Genomic DNA, 26726 nt, shown 5'->3' on the forward strand with positions numbered 1-26726 from the left:
TCATTTTAACGTTTGGATAAAACTTAAATAGGGCAAAGCACACGGTCTCGGGGCCAACTTGCACGCCGTGGGGCAGCGGGATAAAGCCAGGGGACGGGCGACGATCACAGGTGCTCACCTCCGTCGTCAACGCGTTCTCTAGGACCACGGCACGCGACTGCAGCGGTGGTCACACTGCTGAGCCTGGCGGCCTCCCGAGGGGGGTGAGGGGGAGCTCGGACCCTGTTGTGTCCGAGTCTGCTTCCTTTCAACTGCTGCTGACAGAGGACGTCCTGTCTCGCTCCCGGTCCTGAGGGTTCCCACTCCCATCTGCCCGTAGGGATGGCGTTAGCTGTGGGCTGCTGAGAGACGTGCCTTGTCGGGCTGAGGACGTGACCGTCCACGTAAAGGCTCAGGTAGCAACGGACGTTACATTTGGTCAAACGCTTTTTCTGTGTCTGTGATTTTTCTAATTTTTCTGATTTTTCTGATTTTCAACCAGATTTTTGTTGGTTTAACGTGGTGAATCACACTGATCGATCGGTCTTTGAGCCAACCCCGCATTCCCGAGGTTCGCCCGGCCCGATCACGAGGGATCATCCTTCTAGTTAGTAGATTCGGTTTGGCAAAACGTTACCGAAGATACTCGTTTTCTATGTCGCTGAAAGACACTGGTTTGCATCTCATTTCCTTGCAACATCGTCGTTTTGGTACCGGGTGAAGCTGACCGTACAGAAAAGCTTCGGGGCTGCCTGGGCACGTGGGTTACGCAGCCAGGTGCGGCGGGTGCCGAGGGAAGCAGGCGGGTGCTCCCGTGACCATCGCCCCTCACACCCCTCCAGGCTCTCTTCCCCCCTGCCTCCACCGGTGTGGGAAGTGGGTGCTCTCCGGACAGTGCTGGACCTCTGACCCCAGGGGCCATTCTTGGCCGCATCGAACAGACATCAAACACACAAGTAAGGCCACAGTGGACACCCGCGGGTCTGACGTTGCATAAGGAGCCACATTTATTTCTTAATTGGACAGATTCTTAAGTGCACACACACGTACAGGAGCCTAGAGCCTAACACTCAGGTTAGGACGTCAGGGAACTCGAGTCGTTACGTCGGGATGGTGGTTACAGTGCAGGGGCCAGGGTGTGCCACACAACACATATGTACAAGCTACGGGGGGACGCGGGGGACGGCCAGCTGCGGGAAGCACCGGCCTGGAAGAAGTCATAGACTCTGCTGATCCCTGGGGGCACTTCCCCGGCCCCCGGGGGTAAAAGGAGGGCGCCTTCCGGGGTCCCGCACCGGAGGGGGCGGACGGAGGACCAGCACTGCGATCCGCTGACGCCCGAAACCACCAGCGACATTCAGGAACTCTCCCCGAGTGCTTCGCCACGCCCCGCCCGCAGGTGCGGAGGGGGAAACCGGGACGGAGGGGGAGGCTGCCTCCCTGCAGCCACCCGGGGCGTGTGTGTGCGTGTGTGTTATCGGTGACCGAAACGTTGGCATCTTAGGGTGATTACTCGGAACACGGAGGCCTTGGAACTTGGGAACACGTCAACACCCCTGGGCACCAGCTGGGTCACACTGCAGCCTGGAGCCCAGCGCCCCCCTTCCTGGGACCACAGCGGACCAGCGGGGGACTCCCCTCTCCCTGGAGGAGACAGAGGGCTTCTCTGGGTGAGGACGGCTATCCCTCAGAGCAAAACGAGTGCCATTCAGGTGTTAAAAAAAAAAACTCCCAGAGAGATGGCTTTCTGGATCTTTCTTCCCTCCCCACTTGGTGAGAAATGACGGCCACAGCCAGGCCTGACCTTCCTCTGGGACACCGCCAGCCTCCCTCGTCCACAGATGTGAAGACTGGCCCAGTTTGCTAAGTGCCGTCCCCTCTGACGGACACGTTGGGTAGCTTCCGGCAGGCGGACAAGGGACCAGGTGTTCTGACTCGGATCTCTCTCCCCACCAACTCGAGGGTCTGGCAGGGAAGGGGGTCCACGTGGCCACACCCGGCTCGCGGGCACGGGCACCGAGGGCCAGAATCAACACGGTCCTGGGGGCAACTCCATGGCTGTGGAGGCTCCCGCGCTGTGGGGCGCGTCCCCCCCTTCCCTCAGCCCCACGAGGCAGGTGCTCTGCAGGCTGGCTGGCCTCAGACCCCTGCGCCCCGGGTGCGGGGGCCTCGGAGCCTTCCCAGGCCGCGGCTCCAGGCGGGCTGACCTGGGTGGCCTGCGGCCCGGGCCCTGCACTCCAGTCTCCCCGCGGGAAGGGGGGCTGTCGGAACCAACTCATCTAGGAACCACGTCCTCCTTCCCTGGTCCCCTCCCTGCCCCTCAAGGCCATCACAGGAGCCAGAATAAATGCTTGCTCTGGACGGTGCCATACCCTGCCCCTCTGCGGTCTCGGCCCCGGGAACGTCCGGTCTCCGGACGTTTGCTCTCTGTCCAGGATGCGAGCCCTCCTCTGGGGGTCCCCCAAAGAAGGCCGCTGGGTCCCCGCGCCCACAGATGTGGTTTCCTCGGACGCGGTTTTCTGCCGATGGAGCGATGCCGTCAGTGGTGACTTCCCGAGCACCGGGACGAGGGGAGCAGCGGGTGGAAGTGACCGCTGACGCACTGCCCAGACCAGCTACGGGAGAAAGGCGGGCTCACAGCCTCCAAGCGGCCCGGCGCGGCCGGCGGAACCAGACGCGGCTGCCAGACGGCGCTCAGATGGGGGAGCCCGTCCGCCTGGTCCCACGTCCGGGGCGAAGCTCAAGTTATTGGGGGGGATAACTTTCCCAAAGGGAAGCCTCCAACCGAAACCTGGTCGCTGGTGTGGGAGCCACGCCCACGCACCCCTAGAGGAAAGAGGCCGCGCACACCTCGGGCCTCAGGGCGCGGAACCCGTACAATATCCACAGGCCTCGTCAGTGCCGCCTGGGGGCAGCCAGGCTGAGGGGGCCCCAGACCACTGGCCGGGGTGCGACAAGGTGATCTGAACCAAGTGGGAAAGGGGGTGTCACTGGGGCGCCCTGCAGGGTCTGGCGAAGGCAGCGGAAGGCACCAGAGAACGGCATGGACGCCCAGGTTCCGAGCGGAATCTGCTCGTGGCGGGACAGGGGTTTCTGGATCGGTTGCTGTTTTGACTGGAGTTAGAAAGAGGCCACGTGTGGCTGCGGGCAAGGGAACAGGTCACCGAAGACCCCCCAGACCCCGGGGTTTCTCTGATGTGTTTGTGGCCCGGGTGTGGTGCCCGACCAGACTCCCAGCCTGGGGCAGGCTCTTGCCCCGGCGGCCGGGCCTGGGGCGTGCAGTCCCTGGGGGCACGAATCGGACACTGCAGCAAACACAAGGGCAGCGCCCTCAGGTGCAGGAGAGGGGAGCCTCCTTGATGACGGGGGCCCCATTGCTGGCTGCCCTCCCCTGACCCCGTGGAACCTTCTCACTGGGACTCACAGACACTCCTCTCTCGGGGCAAAAGGGGGAAGCCATACACCTTCTTCCCGGGAACCACCTGGAGCTTGAGAGGCTGCACCCCCCAGCCCCCCACCGCCCGGACCGTTCTCTCCCCCCGCCACCTGCAACCTGCGGCCTGGACACACCACCCCTGCCGTCCCTGCCGGGAGAGCCCCACTGCCCAGGGGCCCATCTGCCTGGTCCCCTGTCGTGCCCGCAAGCTCCTGGGGAGAAGCTGCCGGCACTGCCCGTGGGGTCGCGTCTCGGCGGCTGCTGTCGGGGTGAGATGCGGATTCTACCTCCAGCTGGGAGGGTGCACGCCACCCCCTTGCGGCCTGGACCTCGGGCGCCGGGTCCCCTGACGCTCACACACACACACACACACACACACACACACACACGCACCCCGGGTGGAAGGCCTCCCCCACGAGCCCGAGCTCGGGCCTGGGTGGACGTGCCCCTGTGGTGCCAACCAGGTGGTGCCCCGGCCTGTGCAGACGCCTCTTCACCGTGGTCTTCCCTACGAGGCTTGGGGATGAGAGAGGGAACAAGCAGGGGACGGGGTCCATCTGAATCCTATGGGTCTATGTGAAGGCATTAGAAATAAATACTTATAAATAGAACACAGTCTTATAGTTAATTTCTGAGTGGCCTGTTTCGGTGTCACTAACTAATGTATATTAATTATAAGTCTGTCTATGCTTAAAAAAATATCAGAACGGCGGCGACGCCCCTGACTTGTGCCCTCCGGCCTCTCTGGCACCTCCCAGCCGCTCCCACCCGGGGCCCACTCCGAAAGAAGACAGAACGTGGCCTCTGCTCGGGGCAGGATAGGTCTTGCGGTGCAGGCGCCCGGGCCAGAGGTGGCGCTCTGTGGGGCCCCGCGCAGCGTCCCCAACAGGGGACCGGCTGGCTGGCTGGCTGGTGGGGGCAGGCTGGGCGCACGTGACATGACGGATGGTGACGAGGACTGGGGGCGGGGCTGGCCTGCTGGCTGTCGTGGGGGCGCGGGGGGCTCCGGCTCAGACCCTCATCTGGGCAGACCGCCGTCTGGACAGCTTGGACCTGCGGGAGGTGGAGACAAGCGGGGGTCGGGATGCCGGCCTCTCGGCGGCGGATGCCCCCCCTGCTTCCCTGCTCACCCGGAGACCCGGGCTCAGGAGTCGCCTACCCGCCTTCTGCAAGTCAGCGGTGCAGGAGGGGCGGGCGTCCCATCGCCAGGGCTCGCTGTGCCCAGGCCTGACCGTGAGTTGTGTTTGCAACCGCGTGAGGGCCTGCCCCCGGGAGCAAGTACATTTTGAACATCTCAGGGGCTCACACGCTTTACCAGCAGCAACGACACAAATTAGGCATTAACGTCCTCAAGAACACGCCAGGGGGTGGTGCCCTCCCGCCACCTGCAGGGGGAGCCGCGTACCGTATGGTCCCGGCCAGGAGGGGGTTGAATGCGTACAGCCAGTCGTGCATGTCCTTGTCGCTGTTGGCCTGCAGCAGGATGCCGCGGTGCTCCGTGCACACGGCAAACGTGTTGGGTGTCTGCAAAGGCAGGGCTGCCGTGAGACGGCGCGAGGCCTCCGCCAGGTTGGCACGCGGTGGTCACCGTGGGGCATGGGTGGGGGCAGGGGAGGGGCGCCACCGGGACATCCCAGGGGTGAGGGGGCAGGAAAGAAGAACCCGCAGGAGACAACCGCAGTGCACACGGCCCGGTCTGACCCACACGGGGGCGGCCCCCTCGCGGAAGGCTCTGCGGTGGGGACACCCCGTGTCTTCTCCTGCCCCAGGGCTCCCTCGTGGCCTGCTCTGCGTGGTCCCCTGGGATGCGTCTACCCCTCCCGGGCCGAGGTTCCTTCCCCTGCGATTCTGACTCTGCTGCCGTGCCGGCCTCTCCTGCTGAGCCTGAGCCCTGGGTGGGGCAGGTGTGGGCGGCACGCCGAGTTCGTGCCCACCCCCCACCACAGGGCGTCAGAAATCGGCCAGCGGGTGCTGTAGGAGTCTGGCAAAGCCAGGGTCACTGCTGGCTCGGAGAGGGGCAGGGCAAAGCCAGGGGACAGGAAGGCCGTGTTCCCAGGCCCACGACACGGCCGGCCCCGTGGGGCTCAGAGCCCCCGACCCAGGGTGTCCCTGGGGAGTGGGTCAGTGCTCGCCCCATCTGTGGACCACAGCCACGGCGGGCCGTCACCAGGACTAGGTGCCCCGCGGGAGGGCCGAAGGGGGACCCTGTGAGAGACAGGACGTGGGGACCTCGGTCTGGCAGCGAGTAGAAAACGGGCCTACGGGGGACGGGGCCCGGCTCCCACCTCCCGCGGCCCTGCCGGGGGTTCGCCGGGCCTTGGCCAACCCGGGACCCGCCCATCCCATTTCCAAGGCTGTACCTTGAGCATGGCCTGCTGGTCCTCGCTGTACTCCACCTGGGCGGTGGACAGGTTGAGCACGAACCTCTCCACAGAGTCCTTGTCACTGTTGTACATGTAGGCATACGGCCGCCGTACCACCACGAAGCGCTTGGCCCAGCCGGCTGTGTGTGGCTCCAGGAAGTGCAGGTAGCCCTTCTTGGAGACGATGGGGCTGCAGGAGGGACGCCCGCTGGCTCATGTGCTCCTGGCGGTCAGTGGGGGTCTCACAGTGGGGCCCACCACCCTCCACCAGGCCCGTGGCGGTACCGGCCGGGGCTCAGGGGCTATGGGGTACCCGGCAGAACCCCAACCTGGGAGATCGGAGACCAGAACCACCAACCTATTTCTGGGCCTCAGTTTCTCCAGCTGTGAGAAGGAGAAACTTTAAAAAAAAAGCTGCAGCCGCCTTCGCTGTCACATGGGGTTCCGTGACCACAACCTGCGGAGGGTGGCGTTCTTGGGCCACAAGGGCCAGGCAGGCATCTGGCACAGAGGCCAAACTGATAACTCGCAGATGCATTAAACCATCTTTCTGCAGAGGTGCCCGCGAGGTCCCCGGCCCCCTCCTGCCCTTTTGCTGTCTGCTCCTTCTCTGCTCCTGCCCCAGGTCAGGGGTGGCCTGCCTGCCTGCCTCCCTAGTGTGGCGCTGTCCCCGGGCCTGGGTCAGGGACAGAGCTGGCCGGGTGGTTTTAGAAGAGCCCCGGTTTGGGGCAGGGCACCCCCCACACACCTGACCCGGATCTCCTGGATGTCAGGAACCAGCAGGCGCGGGGGCTCTTTGTCCGCCTCCACGGCCCGAGCAGGGGATGGAAGCTTCTTCGAATCTGCCTCGGGCACAGGCTCAGGTTCTGGGCTGGCCGGCCGGGAGCAGGGCTGCGGGGTCCTGGGGAAGCAAAGTGAAGCCTCTGCACCCCTGCAGGGAGAGTCCCCGCTGGGCCGGGGAGCCACGTGGGACCGGGCGTCCTCCCACACCCAGCCGGGCCCTCGGGCACCTCCCAGGGTCTGCCCGGCCGCAGCCACAGCTGGAGCTCGGGGAGGGTCCGGCGTGGCCGCAAGACCCACCGCCCTTCTCCTGGCACTTTCCGCTCCCCGCCCTGTGAAAGCGGCCCCCTGTCTCTTCAGCTCCCCAGCTGAGCACAGGCCCGTCTCAGATGAGGCCCGGAGGGCTGGATGCCTTTTTATTTTAAGAAGAAAACGTGGATGCCTTGAGGGATTTAAAGTCTAAGGGACCGGGCGTAAGAGGTGCTGGTAAAGCTGAGCAGACACCAGCCATCAGCACGACGGCAGGCCCGTGGGTCTCCAAGCTACTTTGTTGCCGGTTTTCCTACTGACTATTGTACGAGCACTTGCCCCCGAAAAGGGTTTGGCTTTTGTGCCGGTTTGACCCGTTCCCGGTTTTCGTCCCCGGTGCATTTTAAATCTACCCTTCAGCAGAAACTGGCCTCGGAAAAGTAACACAACCGGAGACGGGTGGGGGCCGCGCCAGCCAGGGCAGGGCGCGGGGCAGATGCCTTCCAGCTGGCCCTGCCCTAGATGCCTGTGGCCGTCCCTCGTGCCCGGCCACGCGCGCGCCACGTTCCCTGCACTGTGCGCCTGAGTCACGGCCGAGGTCATCGGTCGGTTCTCGGCACTGGAAGCTGCTCCCGGAGCCCGGAGCTCACTCACCTCAGATCGGCTGCTCCGTACCGCCCCTCCACCAGAGAGGGGCAGGTGGAGGAGGGTGTGAGCGTGGCTGCCCCCAGAGGGGACATGGATGGGTCCCGAAGCAGGGTGACAGACATCTCGGAGAGCTGTGGAGGACAGTGGGCCTTTGGCGGGGGGCTTGCAGAGTGGGGACACCCCTGCAGTGGCTAATTCCTATGCCTCTGCTCACCTTTTACCTCCATTTGGGGCACCCCCATTCCAACTGCAGGCCAGACCCTCTTCCCAGCCCCCCTCGACCTGCCCCTAGCCCCTACACGCCCCTACACACGTCAAAGGTGACGACCGGTGATGGGCCGCAGACTGAGCAGAGACTGCGCACGGCAGGTCCCGAATCAAGGGGGGTGGGGCAGCACAGGGACCACACTAGCTCTGGGGACCAGGATCCGTCCCCTGGTAGGGGAAGGATGGCCACAGGGACGGGGCCTGACCAGCCCAGGACAGAGGCAGCTGGGTGAGGGCCAGGCCGGGAGGCCCCTGTGCTCCACACACCCCAGGCACAGGGAGATGGGGCCCTTGGCTATGACAGTATGTTTCTAAGAAAACCCTTATTTCCTTCTCTGGATATGACTGTGCGTTCTTCTTGGTGACAACAGCCCCGTGATGACCTGGGGGTGGCCCCTCTCTGCCCACCTTGCTCTCGCTGGCGCTGACGCACACGTGGCTGTGGGTGTACTCTCGGTTGAACGTGTGCGTGAGGAGGCGTAAGCACTGTTAGAGGAACAAATGCCCGGAGTCAGGAGGCCCCCGGACCCGGCTCCGCCCCAGGCACGGCCCCTGACGTGGGTGACTGTCCGGGGGCCCAGGCACCTCCACCCTCCGAGGTGACGGCTGACCCGGGGAAGCTTCTCAGAGCAGGCTGGGGGCCGAGGGCAAAGACGGGGGGTGGGCAGCGCTGCCCACAGTCTAAGAGGCCTTCCCCGCGGCCCGTCAAGCGGCAGAAAGAGCCAGCTCCGGGCAGAGGGGGTAAGCTCCCCGTCAGCATAGGTATTCAAGGAAGCAGGTCACTGCTTGGGGGAGGAAACTGTAAAAGGCTGACAAATTCCAGTGTGGGTGGGTGAGGGGTAGGCGAGGGGACTCCCGGGACCCCTCGTTCTCCCCGCTCCTGCTCTGACGGGACAGGGCTGAGTCACCCCCAGAGGGGCCGGGGTCACAGCAGCGCTGCCTGAGCCACCTTGACGGCCAGCTCCCGCTGTCTCTCGTTGGGAGCCTCCAGGGGGGACGGCCGGCCCTCGGCCGAGAGTGGGGACGAGGGGCCGGACGGGCCGTGGGAGCCGGAGTCCTCGCTGGAGGCGGGGGACGGCGCCTCGGGGCCGGGCCGCTGCGTGGTCTCCAGCTTCTCCCGCAGCAGCAGGTAGTGCCTGGTCTTCTCCACCTGCACGAGAGCCGGAGCGCAGCTCAGCCCCGGGGGCGCCCGGACCCACGACCCCGCTGTTTCCCTGGGGCACCGCCGGCACTCGGCCTTGAGCCCCAGCCCCATAGCCGCCCTTCGAAGCAGCCAGCGAGCTGCCCTCCCCCCGCAGGTGTGCGGCCGCCCCGGGGTCGGCGGGGGGTGGAACTGATGGACACTCGAGCCCCCCCACCCCGCCGCCCGTGCACCCTGCGGCCCGCAGTCCGCACCCGATGAGCACAAGCGCACCTCCTGCAGGAGACTCAGCTTCTCCAGCTCCCACTGGTGGTCCAGGATGAGGCTGTCGCTCCGGGGCCTCCAGCCCGCCAGGTTCTCCTCGCCGCGGACGTAGGCCACAGACGTATCGAGCACGCGCCTCCGCCGCCGCTGCATCCCTGGAAAGGGGGTGACGGTCTGGCCACATCCGCGCCCTGGCGCCAGGCCTTGGGCCCCCCGTGGGGACTTGTCCACGGAGGGAGGCCGGCCCCCCGGGAAAGCCTCAGCCACAGGAAGTCATCCAGCACGGCGGCCGCTGGGCTCGCCCCCGGCGCTGCCTCTCCCCTCACGGTCCTCCAGCCTCTCAGAGCAACTCCCGAAGTGCAAAGGTGAGCACGTGAGTCTCGAAAGTGAGGGCCCCCCAAAACGGCAGCTTAGCTGATGGGCCCCGGGGAACCCTGGCTCCTAACCAAGTGCCCCCCCCCCCCCAGGCGCCTACCTGGGCTGCCGGCATCGGCCACATGGCACAGGCTGAGCTCGTACACGCCTGTCACGCGGTTGCTGCGGGGAGAGGGGAGGCGGGTGGGCACCGGGCATGGCCAGGGCCGATCAAATGCGAAGCCGGCACCGGTCCTGCTGACAGCCCATGCCGGGTGGCCCTGCGCGGGGCCGCGGGGGCCCTGAGCTGCAGCCACGTGTGGGCGGTCCCCTTCCCAGACCCCTCTGGGCCCCCTCTTGCCAGGGACCACAATTTCGCCAAGTGCGCGCCACGAACCTTTGCACAGGGGGGAGCCAGGCTCGCAGGCGGTATCCCGTGCTCACTAGGTGACCCTGCGTGGCCGGGTTACAGCCAGCCCAGGGCCACTAAGTCCTGAGCCCCAGACTCTGTCCTCCTGGCTGTACCCAGGTGTCCCGCACACTGGGGTCCACGAGACAGTGTGGGGAGCCTCACCGAAGGTGAGCACAGGCGGCCTGCTGGTCTCTCCTCACTGCCGTGACACTCTCGTTCACCACCCCTCCCCGCCCCAGGAATGCAGGGACAGGTCAGAGAGCAAGAAGGGACGGCTGGGCCTGGGCCTGACACTCTCCTCCCTCGGGCACTGCCAGCCTCCAATGGCAAGAGGCCCTGTCCAGAATGCCCTCTCTCCAGTCGCAGCCCCAGGCCTGATGGCACGGCCCTGAGGTCCTACGGGGAAGCAGGCCCAGGACCACCCACAGGAGGGCCGAAGGGCAAACCCCCCAGGCCTTCTCCTGCATGCCTGTGGGCAGACTCGGGCTCTCTCACACCCCTCAATGTGCCATCTGTGTCCCATGGCCTCCACTGACCCCAACATCAGGGGCAGGTGAAAGGCTCTGAATGCAGGGGACTGGCTGGGACAGTGGCCAGTCTGCCTTCTGGTCTGGGCCCGCCTGAAGCCGGCGTGTCACTCGAGCCTCTGCCAGACACACCAGCCGCTCCCCGTGCAGAGTCCGGTCTGTCCTCACCGGGGCCAGAGTGCCGGACAGCAGACCCCCGGGCCATCCCCCGAGGGCAGGCTCACCTCTCCGAGGCCCGCAGGCTCCCGCTGCCAAACAGGTTGCGGATGGAGCGCGAGGCGGGCAGCTTGGCATCCCGAGAGTAGAAGACCATGCAGAAGTCCTTGGTGATGACGGCTGGCTGGGTGCAGTTCTCCATCTGCAGTGGGGGGCAGGGGGGGCTCAGGCGCAGGAGCACCCCGCGGCACCCGGGCCCCAGGCCCCCTTCTAACCTCCCGGGGCGCACAAGCCACTGACCGACAGCCCCAGACCTTCCTGGGTCTCTGCCCTGGCCCCCCACCCAGGTGCGAGCTCCCTGCACCACCCCCCCCAGGAGACTTCCGGGAGAGAGCCAGGGCCCCGCCTCCCTGGGCCGCAGAGGGCTGGCGTTGGTGCCGGGGACCCCGAAGGTCCCAGACACAGGCCTCACCCTGTCAGGCCCCCGCCACCTTGCCACGGGATGGGGCAACACGCTCCCAAAAACACCTGTGAAGATCAAACCAGATCCTGGCTTCCCACCCACATTTTAACTCTAGATGACTTCCCGGGGCCCTGACACGCCGTTTCTCACACCGCTGCTTCTCTTGTTTTCCTGCAGCTCAACGGCAGGTGCCGGCAGGGCCGCTGTGGGCCGGGACTCACGGCGGCAGGGCCCAGCCAGTGCTTCCCCAGCAAACCGCCACCCCGAGAGGCAGTCGGGACGCTCCCTTCCCACAGCCGGAGCAATTGGGCTGGGAGGGGAGGTGGAGTGCCATCGTGCCACCAGCTGCCACCCTCCGGGCTGCTAGGTCCCCGCTGTTGCACCCAGCCGGCAACGCCCATGCTCCGGGCCACCCGCTGTGCTTGGCAGGGAAGGCACAGCACAAGACCCTGGGGACGGGGTTGGGCAGGCTCTTGGTTCAGGCTGCCCGGAACATGGACGCAGGCCTCCCGCAACCCCGAGGTCAAAGCCACACTGAACATAGTGCTGGGAGGGGGAACGGCGCCATTAGAAGTACGTGGATTGAATAAGAACTTGACAAGTCCTCTGTCCGGGGCTACCCAGGGCCCCCACTGCCCCTTGGCAAGCATCTCAGACTTGGGGGGCAGCGATTTGGGGGTTCACCCTTGGCACAGATTTCTCACCTCAATGTAAGCCGAGAGGGTCATGTAGATTTTCTCTCGGTACGGGGTGACCCGGTTCAGCAGCAGAGAGTTGTGCATGGAGCTGTCCCACGCGGCCTCAAACTGGTAAAAGGTCCTGGAAGGAAGCAGAGACAAGGTCAAATGTGGCAGCACACGGGCCGCGCTTGTGGGCTGGGGACATGCAGACGGACAGACACAGACAGAGAGACCTATGGGCCACCGGTCAGGAAGCCCGGGCGGCGGGTCGAGGAGAACAGTAGGTTCCTCCTTACTGGGGACCGGGCTGGGTGGGGGACTCCCCTGAGGACGGACAGATGGACGGACGGACGGGGCAGCCGCAGCGCAGACGCTGAGGCAGGGGCAGAGGGGGCAGGGAAAGGAGGGCAGGAGGCAAGCGGGCTGGGACACAGCAACAAAGGGAAAGAGGGAGGGAGAGGAGGGGAGGTGGGGGCAGACAGGGGTGAGAGACGCGGAGAGGGCAGAAGGGGGCCGCCCCTTCCTGCCCCGTCTGAGTAAGGAGGTCCCGACCTGCCCAGGTTTGCCAAAACCTTGTGTGGCCCATCTCCTCCCTTGGGGGAGGACACTTGGAGTGGAAGCGGGGTGGCCCGGGGCAGATGGCCTCGCCCCCGCCCCCCGCGGTCAGGCTCCTCTCGATTTAGCACAGAGCAGGTGGTGGGCCCTGCTCCCTGTCCCCATCTCGAACCCAGAAAGATTGTGAGCAGAGCCGGAGGCCCGTGGCCCCTCTGAGGGCAGCCTAAGCCGCCCCTGGGAGGCGGGACATCACACTCTTCAGCGGCCTCCGCTCCGGGGCAGGGTTTCCTATCATAGGATAGCTCCTGTTTTCAACCACCCGGCAGAGCTCCTAAACTCTTGTCCGAGGCCGGGTGGGCATTCGAGGATCCTATCTGAGGTGGTGAATTTGCCTCAGTCCACAGTGTGGCCACTCAGCCCCCAGCCTTGCCCCATTTCCATCCAAGCATCCTCAAAGACACAGACCGCGGGCAGCGGCTCACGCCCTGGCCCCACCGGGCCCCCCCCCCCCCCCCCCGCCCCACGAGGAGCCGGCCCGGCCCAGGGGCGCGGAGGGCGGCCAGGAGGAGCGAGGCCACGCCGGGGCGCGGACGGGCTCCCCGTGACACGCTCAGGGGCGCGGGGCGAAGCAGTGGGACGGGGCAGGGCCACTGTCACACACACGTCACCGAGGACAAAGACCCAGGGGAAGAGACGTGAGGACAGCGGGGTGACCGGAGAACTGGCAGAGAGCGCAGGGGAGACGTCGCAGGAGAAAGGGGACTGAAAAGCGGAAGAGGGACGGACCAAGCCAGCGCGGAAGAGAAAAGTGAGCTGTACCTAGTGTCATTTCCGAACGAAACGCTAAAGGTGGAGGCAGCCAGGACACACACGTACACACAGAAGAGATGGACAAGTCAGAACGAGCATGGTCACACGGCCGGGTACAAGCTAACCGACAGTGAGCGGGTGTGTGTGCTGTCCCGCCGGCCGCCGAGGCGCCTCACGGGGCGCCGGGCGGGGCCCTCTCCGACCCCGGCCCCCCGCGTCTGCGCTGAGAGCTTTGGGCCCACCCCAGCAGGACCAGGCGGGTACCCGTGGACCCGTGACCAAGACCTAAAGGGACACCCTCGGTCCCGGGGGCCCCCAGACGCCGCAGGCCCGCAGGCACGGCCGGTGGTCCACGGCAGACTGGCCCAAACGCCCTCCGGACCCCCGGCCTCCGAATGCTCCCGCACGGCCACCCGACCCCGGGCCTTCGCCAGACATCTCTGTACCCTGCTTCCTGGACGGACCACCGGCAGGCACTGGGGCCCCACGGAGACGTGCTGCGGGCTGAACGAGCCAGGACGAGGTGCCGAGGGCGGGGCCCGGGGGTCATCATCCTTAGTCCTCGCCTCCTAGAGGCCCCGATGACACACCGGGGACGGCTAGCCTGGGGCCCCCGCCCAAGTGGGCCAGCCAGCCCCAAACCCTCCAGCTTGGCCCACGGCCTCAGCTCGGTGCGGTCCCCTCTGTCCACCTGCCTCAAAAGTCGCTAAAGAACACCGCCGGCTTCCGTTCCGCCGCAAGTGTGGACCCAGCCTGCCCCCACCGCTGGCCCGAGATCGGGGACCAGCACGGGGACAGCGTGCACTCTCTGTGTGCCCCTCCCAGGGCAGGCTCCTACTCGGGCATCAGGAGCTGGGTCCCCGCCTCGTCCGGAGCCCCTCAGCCTCGGGCGGGACACTCCAGAGGAGCCAGAGCCAGCCCGGTCTGGCCAGCCAGAGACCCAGGGCTCAGCCAGGGGCCTCGCCCCAGGACCAGGTGGGCCGTGCCAGGACTGGCCGGAGCCGCACGGAGAGACTGCACGCCTCCAACAAGGCTTACCGAGGCCGCTCGAAGGTGCCCTTGGCCGGGAGGCCCTCCGTCAGGCTTTCGCCCTGATGAGACTCCAGCGACCAAGAATCCCTCCGAACACCTGAACCTGTGGGTCTCACGTATGAGGTGACGGGGGGTGGGGACCCTCTTGGGCCCACGTCCACAGCCTAGGGTGGCACCTTTCACCGCACCGTTCCCCAGGTGCCAAGATGGCCAGGGTCTGACCTGGCATAGCCAAGCTGCTGCCCATAGCTGGCTCCAAACCACTGGTCAGCCCCCAGCCAGCCGTGGGTGCCAGACCCCGGAGCCCCAGGCAGGAAGGGTCCCCAACCACACTCCCGAGCCCCTGGAGCCTCTGCAGAGGGAGGTCCCGCCCAGATGACGGCAGGTGTGCTTGGGGTGCAGAGGGCGGTGGCCCCCCCGATGTGGGAGCTAGACAGCCACGCAGGACACCAAGCCTGCAGGACGCAGCATGGGAACCGCTGATTGGTGCCCCCTTGATCAGGAAGCAGGAAACCAAGACCCAGAGAGCCAGAGAGGGAGCCGTAGTGAGCCAGGATGCCATGGGAGGCCGTGGGTACCATGCCGGACCCCCACTTGTGAACAGGCGCAGGACTCTGGAGATCTCTCTGGGCATCAGGTCACCCCCAGAAGAGAGCCCCATTCCCCACGGCACCCCTCACTCTGCCCCACCCGACACCCAGCCAGTCCCTCAGATACAACTCCCGGGGGAACCGTGCAGCCCGGACGTGGGGTCCCCGGACCCGAAGCGGCAGCGCCACTCGGGACGCTGCGCTGTTAGCAGTGCGGGTTCTCAGGCCCCACCCCCGACCCACTGACCCACTGAGGCCGAAACACTGGGACGCGGCCACCTCGTGAGTGGAGCCCCCGAGCCCACTCCGGCGCCTCCCCTTGGGCTTGGCCCACCCCACCAGCCCTCGGGCCCTCGGGATCCAGCCCATTTGGGGAAACAGGCCAGAGCACGTGTCCCTCCTCCAGTGAGGTCCCACCCACGGCCCCAGTCCTCAGCCCTTCTCCGGGCCACCCTTGTGTAGAAAGAGCAGCGGGCAGGGCAAGGCTTGGCCCGCGGCAGAGCCCTAGGGGTTCCCACGGGGCCCTCCCCCTGGAAGGAAAATGCCGCCCTGCACAGATCCTTCCGCAGCCGACCGCGGGGCTCAGGATCAAGGCGCCCCCTCCTCTGAGACATCCCTGGTCCGGTCCAGCAGCCTCCAGCGCTGTCTCAACACAGAGCAGCTCAAGCCGGGTGGGGCGGGGTCCCAGGCTGGGAGGTCGCTCGGCCGGCTCTCCTCTAGCCACGCACGAGAGTGGGGCCGCAGGGGCCCCGAAACGGGACCACCCCCAATTGAGTGCCGGGACGTGGAGCTTGATGCTCAAACAAGGGAGGACCCACGCAGGGAAAACCAAAAACTCACTTAAAAAGTTTGTCGACAGGGAAAACGTCATACGCTCTACAATGTTTTGTCCGTGTCGACTCTTGCTCAGAAAGTTTCAGCGGCTACACCGGCCAGGACAGGGGCAGGTGTCTCATCTCCCCTCGGATTGTGACACGGGAGCCCCCACGTCTGCCCTGCCCTGCCTAACCCGACGGGCTGTGCGCCCGCGCGTGTCCCCTGGGGCTCAGGTGGGGCCGGACTGCCAGGGTAGGGTAATCGGGAGGTCGGGGCTCCCATCACACAGGCCTGGGCATTCCCGACGGGACTCTCGCATGCCGGCTGCACGTGGCCTATTTAGACATCTAGACAACCGTGTTGTGACTTGCACCTGGCGCTTGTGACAAGTGTCTCAGTGTCTCAGCTGTGGCAGGTTAGTGGGCAGGCCAGGTGGGCATCCTGACGTGAACGGGTTTGTTGAGAATCTGAAAATTAAACCCATGCTCAAAGTTTCAACAAGAAACTCCTAACGCTCTAGGAAGTCCGTTTCTAGAAGAGAATTACTCTCAAGAGTGGCCCTGGGGAAAGCGAACTGACAGGCAGACTTCCAGGACGGAGCCCCCCGGACTACAGCCGGGACAGCCCTCGTGTCCGGTGAGGAGCGTGACCCCAGCACGGTCACACGGCTAGGAGCAGGGCAACGGGCTTCAACCCCAGCCTTGGGGATTCTGCTGCACCTGACGCGACACATGTAAGGCTCAGCGGCCTCACCCACCGTGCCGTGCGAGGGTCCTTGGACCAGAAGGAAAAGGAGAAATGAGAGGATTAAGGGACTGAGGGGACGAGGAAGTGGGGAGGTGAGGGGGTGGGGGGTAAAGGGATGAAAGGATGAAGGCAGGGGGTGAGGGGATAAGAGGTGAGGGGTGAGGAGATAGGAGAGTGAGGGGCAAGGAAGTGAAGGGATGAAGTGGTGAGAGGATAAATGGTGAGGGGTGAGGGAGTAAGGGATGAGGCGATGAGAGGGTGAAGGGTGAGGAGGTGAGGGAATAAGAGGGTAAGGAGTGAGGAGGTAAGGAGATGAAGGAGTGAGAGGACAAGAGGGTGAGGGGCGAGCAGATAAGGCTGAGGGGTGAGGGGATGATGGGTGAGGGGATAAGAGTGTAGGAGGTGAGGAGGTGAGGAGGTGAGGGGATAAGTGGTTGGGGGTGAGGCGTGAAGGGTGGGGGGAGAGGAGGTGAGGGGATGAGGGGTGAGGGGTAAGTGGTTGGGGGTGACGGCTGAGGAGTGAAGGGATGAAGGGTGAGAGATAAGTGGTCAGGGGTGGGGGGGGTGTGGTGTGAGGGGGTGAGGGGTTGAGAGGTGAGGGAAGACGGTGAGAGATAAGTGGTCGGGGGCGAGGGGTGAGGGGGTGAGTGGATGAGGGGATGAAGGGTGAGTGTTAGTGGTCAGGGGTGAGGGGTGAGGGGATGACGGTGAGGGGTGAGGGGATGCGGGGTGAGGGGTAAGCGGTTGGGGGTGAGGGACGAGGGGACGAGGGTGACAGGTGACGGGTGACAAGCAGGAGACCCACAGGTGCAAAGCTGTGTGCAAGCCGCCCTGCCCAGAGCTTCACGTCGCAGCCCGTGTGTGTCACGGCCATTCAGGCAGGGGCGAAATTATCCCCTTTCTAAGGTGGAAGGAGAACAAGGTTCCCGAAGGCTCTGCCACCTGTCCACACTCACTCGGCCAGAGGAGGGCACTGCCAGGCTGTCCCGGGTCCCCGCCCTACGCCGCACACGTGGGACAAGACCCTCCCTCCGCCACCTCCCACGGTCGCGCCAGTCCCCGGTCCCACCACCACGGTGGCTCCCTGCCCCATAGGGCCGGGCCCTGCGGGGAAGGCGCAAGTCTGAGTCTTGGGGCTCTGACCCCCATTTCGCTCTCAGTGCCCTAGGCCTCCTCTTACAGGCCAAGCCCACTGGGGCCAGTGAGCCCTCTTCTGGGACTGGGGGGACTGTGCTCCCCGCTCAGGTGCAGGGGTGAGGGCCTCATGACGCTGGGGGGCTAACAAAGAAAGCCCTGCCGGAAAGGAAAACTGGTTCCCTTTCCTGGTGCCACACCTCCCCCTGGCCACGGGGCATTATCTCTCCCCAGAACCTTCTGGAAGGTCTGTGTCTGGGGGGCGGGTTGAGGACCGGCAAGCACCCCTCTATCCTACTGCACTGACTGTGGCAGCTCAAACGTGGACAAAACAGTCACGCCCCCTCGAGCCCTCACACCGACCGGCCTGGAGGTCTCCACTCGTCAAGGAAACAGCCCGTAACTTGGGTCCCGCCCAGGGGAGGAACCCGAGCCAGGGGCTCCCAGCCCAGAGCCTTCTGAGAGCAGCCACACGGCCTTAACCAGCCCGGCTCCCCACCCGACCTCCTCCAGCGCATGGCCCAGAGAGACAGGTCCCTTCCGGCCTGCACGGCCGTGCCCCCTTTTCTGGGGCAGCCACTGCCACCCTAGTTCTCCCCTGACAGGGTCCCTAGAGGACCCGCAGAAGGCTCTGGAAAAGATGGGTTCATCCAACAGGTGCGATGTTCGAGTGCGCCCCGAGGGTCACACCGGCGGGACCACAGCCTGCCGCCCTCCCTGGGGCCTAGGCTCCAAGTGCCCGGGTCACACTCACAGTGACCCTCACGGCCATGACTCAGTCCTGCCGCGCCCCCTGCCCCACCCTGGGGCTCCTTCCAGAAGAGGAGCAGGCACCACCCCTACCCGGCTCAAGCTACCATGCAGCCTCAAGGCTCAAATGTTTGCCGGAAGACTTCCAACCGCTCACTTTGCCTTTCAAAACGGCTGTCCTGCGAGACCGCCACCACCGAGCTCTGACCACAATCCACAGGACCCGGAGGGAGACAACCTTGACCCTCTGCCCAGAACAGACTTGGGTCTCAGGGACGGTCCTGATTAGGAACTCTGAGGCTGTCCGTGCCCAGGGCCTCACTGACCCTTGCACCCGGTGGGCACTGCCAGGGGCCCCACTCAACTCAGAGAGGGCATCCCCTGCCCGGGAACCCCTGCCTCCGGGGGGTTTGGACCTGGGGCCACCCGGGAGAGTCCAGAGACCTACTGGGCCCTTCCCAACTTCACCGCCCACCTACTTGCAAACAGGGTGTGTGGTGGCCAGCCTGGCCGGGCAACCGCCCAGCAGCGGAGGGTATGGTGCAGAGGTCCCTTGCAGGGCCGGTACCCGTCTGCCCTCCCGTCCCGGGCCCAGCGCCGGCCCCTCCTCCCCCTTTTCTCTTTCACCTTGCAGGGAGTGGGGCTGGTGCGGCCAGCCTGCATGCGGGGGGGGGGGGGGCACCGGCTCCTGCTCCGGCAGGGGTGGGTCAGCGCAGGGCGGGCAAGGCTCAGGGATGGGAGGAGCAGGAGGCCAGCCAGTGTCTACGGAGGGGCGGGCGGGAAACTACGGATGCAGCCAAAATCAAGAGTACGGGAAGGAGCTCAGCCAAGAGGGAGGGAGGGGGTGGGAAGAGGAAGCAACAGAGAAAATCAAAAAAGTATTCCGAGGAAAGAAAACGAAAGAAAACGGAGAAACAGGAGGGAAAGGGGAGCGAGTGTAGAAGGGATCAAAAAGCCGAAATTAAAAGTCAGGGCTGCGGGTCTGGGGAAGGAGAGAGGCTGGAATAAAACCAAGGGGGCACAAATGATACCTAGGCATGTCCGAATCAAGAAACTGCCTGCAAAACACAAACAATCACAGGTTAGTGAGGGCGGCGGGGCAGGGTGGCGGGACAGCGGGCAGCGGGGCGGCAGGGCAGCGGCAGCGAGGGGAGGGGCAGCGGGAGAGCAGCCGTCTGCGGCAACAGGCCCGCTCTGAGCAAAGCGTGGGGCCTTGCAGCGGAGGAGGCCGAGGTCGTGGCAAAGCATGAGGACAGCCCGAGCCCCTCGGCCCAAGCCGGGCCTGGGGTCTCTGAGCCCCAGCGTCTCCAGGGGGAGCAGGGCGCACCCAAGCGGCCCATCACAGGGCTCTGAGGACATCAGCCAGGGTTGGGGAAGAGGAAGATTCTCGGGAAGGGGCCTGCTGGCTTGGCCAGCGGAGCCTCGGGATGGCACCTGCCTTGGGCCGCCAGGTGAGGAGGGTCCCCAGGACTTTGCTGGGGGCAAAGCTGGGGGGTCAGAGCAGTCCTGGGGCTATACTGGCGTGGGCAGGAGCCAAGCCTGAGGCCCAAGCAGCTCTGGCAAGGTCTATGGTCCTGCCCCGTGGACGGGCCTTCCTCTACCCTTGGACCAGGGCCTTGACCTAAGACACAGGGCCAGTGGACCCCAGAGCTGCCCCGAGGCCAGCCTCACTTGCCACAGCTCCCAGGAAGCGGAACCAAAGCCCCATCAGTGACGGGTCCTCGGGCCTCTAGGGACAGGGGTGGACCTATTTAGCTACAGCCCTGCTGACCCGAGGTCCAGCCGGGAGCCACAGCCTCCTAAGCTACCCCGGGACGTAGCCCAGAGCCAAGGGCCCCTCGGCCAGGCTGGCGGGACAATGGAAAGGCCCAGAAACACGGTCCTCAGTGTCGAGAGACCGTGCAGGGAGGGAGGCCCAGGGGGAACATACCCACCCCCACTCGCTTGGTTTTGCCCCCACTCCATTTCTGCCCCCAAAGCTAGAAGTTGCCTGGGCAAAGGAAGGGTCAGAGGCCAGGGGGATGCTGAGGTCACTCAGCATGGCAGACAGACCCCTCCCCAATGGCACAGGCGGTCCCGGGGCACCCTCCCCTCTGGGGTCCCGGTCCCCACATCCCTGCAGGCAGCCCCGTGTGGCTGGGGATCAGGCCTCCTCTGACACATTCTCACGGCCTCAGAGGGGCCCCCCAGCCTGCACATCATGAGAACCCCCTCGGCACTCTGCATCCCACTCCTCCCTCCCCTGGACGTGAGGGCAGCGGAGTTTCTTCTGGGAGGCTCCTGGGCAGGGCTAGAACGAGTCACAGCTGCCCCTCTGGGGGTCTCGGACTCCTGGCCCCCCAACTGCCCACACTGAGGGTGCTTCCCTTACAGCCCACTCCTTGGGGCGTCCATGACGAACCCAGGCTCCGTCTGGACCCGGGAGTCAGGACAGGACGACTCCCTCAGGTCCTTTTACGTTTACGGACCCCAGCCTTCATTCCAAGTGTGGGGTCCCCTGTCCCCTCCGAGCACACCAAGCCTTTAAAGGTTTTCCTGCAGATGCTGTCACAGGAACCCGTGAGGACACCCAGAGTGTGAACTCCAAGGGTCAACTCTCAGCTTCTGCCTCTGGGCCAGGTCTAGCCCTCCGCAGCAGCCATCCAGCACTCTGGAACACCTCATCCTTCCCCCAAGTCCCTAGAAAGCAGCATCTCAGACACAGCCAAGCCCACGTCCCCACCAACAGGGCAGCTCTCGGCAGTTAGGAGCTGCCCTCCCCCCGCCCCCCGCCCCGTCAGTCCTCAGATACCACCCCTCACCTCCCGCCCCCTCGCCTCTGGCAAGCCTCAACAAGGCTGGCTTGTCGGGGGCTGCTAAGGGTGTCCCTGGGGGCTTGCATACCCCGACCATTGTCCCAGATGTGGCGGGGCTGGGGCTGCCCGGGCTGCTGAGTCTTGGCCATTAACCACAAGCTCGCAAAGGAATAGCCCAGCGACAAGGAGCGCGTGCCAAATGGTGCCTGGCGGATCCAGGACCCCCAGCCCGAGGGACCCCGGCCAGAGCCCCAGACTCACCCACAGCAGTGTGGTCAGGGAGATTCAGGACCGCCTGTCTGCGCACCACCCCGTGTTGCCCCCCCAAAACTCCTGAGGAGAGAACCCAGCTCACCAACCCCCGAGTCCCGCTGCCCCTCCACCAGGTGACCGAATGGACAGGCCGGACGAATGCGAGAGCCAGTGATGGGACAACGTGTAGACAAACACACCAAAGGACGTGGAGGCCACGAGCCTGCCCGTCCCGCACCTGTTCCAGAGGTGTCGGAAAGGAAGGCCCAAAAGTTTCGGGGCTGGACACGTACCGGACCCTACAAAGCCAGGTCGGCTGAGGGCACGCCCTGGGTCTTGACCTGGACCCTGTCTCCAGGGAGCTGGGAACAGAACCCATTGTCACCCCAAGGGGACTCACCGGTCGTCCTGGGCCGGGTGGATGTAGCCGGAGGAGAGGATGTTGAGAGACAAGATGTTGGGGTCGATCAGGGACTCGTCAGTTTCTGGTGTGTTTCGAATCCGACCTACGGGAAAGGCCATGGGCTCAGTCACCTCTCAGGATAACGGAAGGGGGTGCTGGGTCCCTGCCTGGGCGAGGGCTCCGGAACCGTGACACCGCATCAGGGAGCGGGTTCCCCACGTGCCCACAAGAGCGCCGGACAGGGAGCCCATGGCAAGGTCTGCTACCAGCCCAGGCTTGAGCGCCCTGTGGATCACTCCACCGTCGTTCCTCCCGTAATCGGAGTTTTTCAGCTTAGATACTCTCAAGGTCTGTCTCTCTTGCACCCAACTGATAGATTCTAAACACTCGGCCTAGAATGTACAGGCTCTCGTTGGAAAAGAAAATCTTAGCAAGATAAGGAGAGATTTTTCCTTCAAGAAAGAAAGAAAGAAAGAGAGAGAAAGGAAGGAAGGAAGGAAGGAAGGAAGGAAGGAAGGAAGGAAGGAAGGAAGGAACGGAGGGATGGAGGGAGGGAGGGAGGACACCATCTGGGCCACAGATCTCTCCCTGCAGGGCACATTTCCAACAGAAGCCTCTAAGCCGCCCACACTGGGGTGGTGGTCCTAGCCGCTGCGAGTCAGGAATCCCGCTGGCGACCCCGTTAGTAATTTCCTGCCCTGGTAGCATTAGGTTGAATACTCTGTTTCTTCAGGGGACACACACGCACTACATTTTCTCCTTAAGCCCTGTGTGCCGCCCCCCACACAGAGGTGAGGCAGAGCCCGGGACCCGGCCAGGATTCTGTGTCTGTACACGCGGCAGCTGCTGGCTCCACTTCCTGGAACCTTCTTGCAACTGTTGGGCTCTGGGAGAAGGCGGGTGTGGGCTCCCCGAGAAGTGCTCTCCAGCACGTGCCCCCGTGGCTGGAGGTGGAGTGCCCCACGGCTCGGCTGCCGGAAGAAAGCTCGCCACAGTGCCAGCCTCATCCCTGCTCGGCCCCTGGAGCGCGTGCTTCCGCAGAGGTTCTCTGCCCCTTCCGAGCACGGCCAGGTGCTCCGCCTGCAAGAGCGACGCCCCGGAGCCCATTCGCTCCCAGCCCGCTCGCCGGTCCGTGTGGTTTATGAAGCCCAGAGAGGCACAGCCCAAACACCCCAACGTGGAGCGGGGGCCTTGGCGTTCACACCGGCATCTCCCCAGATCCTTTCACCAGCTCCCCTTCTCTGCCCACACACGGGACACACACTCCTGCCTGCATCCGGTCCACGCGCTGGCCGGGTGTCTGCTAACTCTTTAAGTCGATTCACTGTCCACGCCGGCCCTAAACGACATCTGAGATGAGGATTGGCTCGCCTGCTCCAGCCTTTCACCGTGTGAGTGAAAAAAGATACGAGATGTGTAAAACGAAAGCATCTGTCCTGGGCCCCCAGAACCTCCTTGTCCACAGCTCTGCGCTTTCGGGCATAGCACGATGGGTCTCATGGTCATGTCCCCGCTCCTGCACCCTTGGAACCCCCTCTCCAAGCCCCAGGGACGGCACCCTGCAGCTGCTGCCCTTCTGGCCACAGAAATGCCCAGGATGGGGTTTCCAGAGGGATCCATCAATCCAGGAAGGGCAGGGGCGGACAGGTGTCCATGTCCTTGAATGAAAACTGGACAAAGTCTATAGCTCGGCCAAGAAACTCTTCTAGTAGACCAAAGAGTTCACAGCGTGAGGTCATGGAAGAAAACCGTCTAAGAGCCGTGGTGACCGCCAGGAGTTGAACTGTGTACTCCCCCCAAAACGGTTGTGTTGAAGTCCCAACCTGCAGGACCTCAGAACGTGACTTTATTTGGTGACAGCGTCTCGGCAGGTATAATCAGTTGAGATGGGGTCACAATGGAGGAAGCAGGCCTGAATGTAGCTTCTTCTATAGGAAGAGGCCACGTGAAGTTGAAGCATTAAAGCCGGCGGGTCCCCAAGCCGAAGAGGGACAGACATTCCCCACCAACCTCCAGGAAGGGCTCTCCCCTACGGGCTTCAGAGGGGGCATGGCCACCTGCTGACACCCTCAGACTCAGGCCCCCAGGTCTACGGGAGGATCGTTTTCTGCTGTTTAAGCTGCCAGTCTGTGGTGCTGTGTCACGGCAGCCCTGGTGAGCTGACACGGTGATTGCATAGAAATTTGGAATCATCACCCTAGTCCGAGCTTTCCTTTCCTAGGCTCTTCAGAGAGGCACAGAGAGGTTAAGCGACTTAGCCAGAGTCACACGGCATCAGGGGCAGAGCTGTGGTTAGCAGTCAGCCGCCTGGCCGGGACGGTGGGGGGCGGAGAGGGTGGGGCCCCGTTGCTCCCAGCGGCCCAGGCCCAGCCCCCAAGGCAGCCCCCACCCGCCTCACTCACCCACGACAAGCTCTCGGACTTCCTTCCAGCGGATGTGGCTGCCCGTCTCGTGCAGCAGTGTCACGGTTATCCGTCTCTGGATACCCTGCCAGGCACCAGGAGAGAGGACACGGTCAGATGGTCTGGGGGTCACATGGGGCGGGGCAGGGACACGAGGCGGGCAGGGCCGGGGAGCGCTCCGCACCTGGTGGAGCAGGAAGGTCCCCATGCACGGCATCCCGCCGCGGTGGTCCACCACCGCAGGAATGTAACTAGAAGAGAGAGATGCGTGAGGCAAGGCCCCGCCCCGCAGACACACGCGGCCCCCGCCTGCCCGAGGAGCCGAAGGGCCACGTCAGGGAAAGCAGCCCCGCCTTCTGGCGGAGGTGAGGCGGTCCGGCCCGGAGCCCAGAGTGCCCCCGTGCACCACCTGGAGCCCTGCCGACCCCGGCAGGCGCTGGGACTCACTCGCCGTTGGCCTCCAGCTCACAGATCTCGAAGTAGACCAGCACGTCGTACTTGCAGTGACAGGGCCCCGGGCAGGGCCGCGCGAGGGTGCTGAGCTTGGTGGCAGGCACTGGGGGAGGACGGGAGAGAGAGACGCAGCCACTGATGGGAGACCTGACCTGCCACGTCCTGGGGGCACGCTCAGGAAGGAGGCCCGGGGCGGGGAACGCGTCCAGGGTAGCGTGGGCACCTCCCTCCCCCGGGGGTGGACTCAGGAGGGCTCCGTCTACCTGGCTTGGACAGCGGCATGACCCTCGGGAAATGGCGGCGTGAGGGCCTCAGGGGGCTGTGGAGGAAGAAGAGCCTCTGTGAGGCGGCTGCAGGTGGCGTCTCTGGGACCCTCCAGCTGGAGAGGGAGCCAAGGGCAGGAGGCTGGCAGAGGGCCGTCACGGCACGGTCCGCTCCAAGCCTCCGCCTGACCCCTGCCTCCCAGGGCCTAGGAAAGGCCCCGGGCTCAGGCCCTCCAGCAGCCTGGATGGGGAAGGAGGGCCCCTGGGGACCCCAGACCTTGCCTGGGTGGTCCCACGAGTCCAGGAGATCGGGGCGAGAATGCTGGTTCTCCATCCAGGGGCCTCCAGGACAGAGCCTCCCCTGGCCCTCCCGAGGACAGACGAGGCTCCTGGGGCCACCCCCCCTGGAACCAGTACCTCTCATGGCTTTTCTCTTCCTCTACCACCCGGGACGCCCCACTTAGCTCCGGGTCCCCCAGCACAGCTGAGAGGGGGGCAGAGGTGGCCAGAGGCTCCCATACCACAGAAGCCACGTGCCGTTCTCCCTGCGCCCAGGTGGGGGGGTGGGGACCACAGAAGGGACACCCTGGCCTACCCTCAGAGTCCCCCAGAGGTCACGTGGAATGAGGGAGACGGAAAGATATTCCGTCACTCAGTCTGGGGGCCGAGGACTCCGGGGGAAGGGACAGCCGGGCGGTGGAGTGGTGAGCAGGCAGCAGGAGCCGTCTCCCCGTGGGCCACCCGGGCCGTCCTCCCGCCCAACGCCCGCTTCCCTGGCCTGGGGACATGGCCCATACCCGCAGGGGTCTGGGCCCAGACGGCAGTTCTCTTTAAGAAACTTGCTTTAAGAAACATCCCCGAAGGGATGTCTCTGACTTGCTCTGGGTCCCGCTGACCTTGGGTAACCAGCCGCCCCATCATCAGGGAAAATGGGCATCTGAGGCCCATGGGTCCTGTAGCCGCCCGACCAGGCCTGTCTGGGGCAAGGCCGGCTTCGCTGGCTGGGAGGTGGAGAGGGCCCATGCCCTGCGGGGGCTGGATGAGGTCTGGGAAGGGGGCCCCTAGCCCCCCCGACCCAGGGCTGCTGACCTGAGCACGTCCTTGCAGAGCGGGGGGAACGGGTGCTGCTGGTAATGGCCGAAGACCTCGAACACGATGGGCTGGCTCTTAATGTACTCGATGAAGGACTTGGTCACCTCCACTGCGATCTGGTGGATGAGGAGAGCAGGCAGGAGGCCGCAGCCACGCCACAGTCAAGAGAGGGAAGGAAGGTTGCAGAGGTAAGCGCTCAGCCTCTGCGGAGAACCAGACTGGACACCGCGGCTGGGCCCGACCTCTGCCCACGAAGGGGTGACACTCCTCACCTGGTCCTTCCTGCCCCGCCTCCCCTCCCATCACACCCCTGAAGGCCAGACCCCCGAGAGTGCCCTTTCAGAACACCGGGCTGGCAAGGGGACGAAGGTCCGTGGCCTGGCCTGAGCCTTCCTGGGCCCTCGCCCACTCCCTGAGAGTTATGTGCCCCCCTCCCCCAATTCCTATGTTGTAGCTTGAATGCCCAGGACCTGTGGCTGGACCTAGACTCTTCAGAGAGATAATCCCAAGTTAGAATGAGGGCATTAGGGTGGCCCTAATCCGGTACGACTGTCCTCACGAAAGGGGGAAATGAGGACACAAAGACAGGCACGGAGGGAGGGCTGTGTGAGAACACAGAGAGAAGACAGCATCTATCCGCCCAGGAGAGGCCCGGCACGGAGTCCCCCTCACGGTCACTGAAGGAACGACCCGACCCACACTTGCATCTCGGGCTTCCGGCCTCCAAGGCCGAGAGGCAGTAACTTGGTTGTCAAGGCCGCCAGGGCGCGGGCTTTGCTCCAGAGCCCAGGAGCGGAGGCTGCACACCCTCACCCCTGGCCCGGCCTCCCTGGCTGAGAAATCACTAGCTCCCTGCTGCCTGAGCGTCAGCACGGGCCGGACCGTGGGGCCCTTCTGGGTGCGGGGCCTGTGA

The 26726-nt window shown here is 64.9% G+C and overlaps 1 protein-coding gene across 20 annotated transcripts in view; it reads right to left on the minus strand.

Moving 5' to 3' along the window:
- Positions 1 to 3543: 3543 nt before the first annotated feature.
- The window catches only part of KIF1A (kinesin family member 1A), a 69781-nt gene continuing 46598 nt past the window's right edge, over positions 3544 to 26726 (minus strand). For 6 of the 20 annotated variants that reach the window (XM_030326852.1, XM_036064206.1, XM_030326850.1 and 3 more), the window contains 17 exons: positions 25811 to 25929; positions 24722 to 24777; positions 24453 to 24561; positions 24190 to 24256; positions 24006 to 24090; positions 21601 to 21706; positions 11744 to 11858; positions 10645 to 10778; positions 9603 to 9664; positions 9137 to 9282; positions 8672 to 8872; positions 8131 to 8208; positions 7462 to 7586; positions 6527 to 6679; positions 5776 to 5968; positions 4821 to 4939; positions 3544 to 4468 (listed from right to left, as the gene is read on the minus strand). In XM_030326852.1, coding sequence (XP_030182712.1) covers positions 4426 to 4468; positions 4821 to 4939; positions 5776 to 5968; positions 6527 to 6679; positions 7462 to 7586; positions 8131 to 8208; positions 8672 to 8872; positions 9137 to 9282; positions 9603 to 9664; positions 10645 to 10778; positions 11744 to 11858; positions 21601 to 21706; positions 24006 to 24090; positions 24190 to 24256; positions 24453 to 24561; positions 24722 to 24777; positions 25811 to 25929 — 1911 coding nt within the window. In that variant the 3' untranslated portion in view covers positions 3544 to 4425. Of the gene's footprint in view, positions 4469 to 4820; positions 4940 to 5775; positions 5969 to 6526; positions 6680 to 7461; positions 7587 to 8130; positions 8209 to 8671; positions 8873 to 9136; positions 9283 to 9602; positions 9665 to 10644; positions 10779 to 11743; positions 11859 to 13093; positions 13118 to 19184; positions 19212 to 21600; positions 21707 to 24005; positions 24091 to 24189; positions 24257 to 24452; positions 24562 to 24721; positions 24778 to 25810; positions 25930 to 26726 lie in introns of all 20 variants that reach the window. The other 14 variants (XM_036064210.1, XM_030326844.1, XM_030326843.1 and 11 more) reach the window with 3 other exon arrangements.

The sequence above is a fragment of the Lynx canadensis genome, chromosome C1 (assembly GCF_007474595.2).
Source record: "Lynx canadensis isolate LIC74 chromosome C1, mLynCan4.pri.v2, whole genome shotgun sequence".
NCBI lineage: Eukaryota > Metazoa > Chordata > Mammalia > Carnivora > Felidae > Lynx > Lynx canadensis.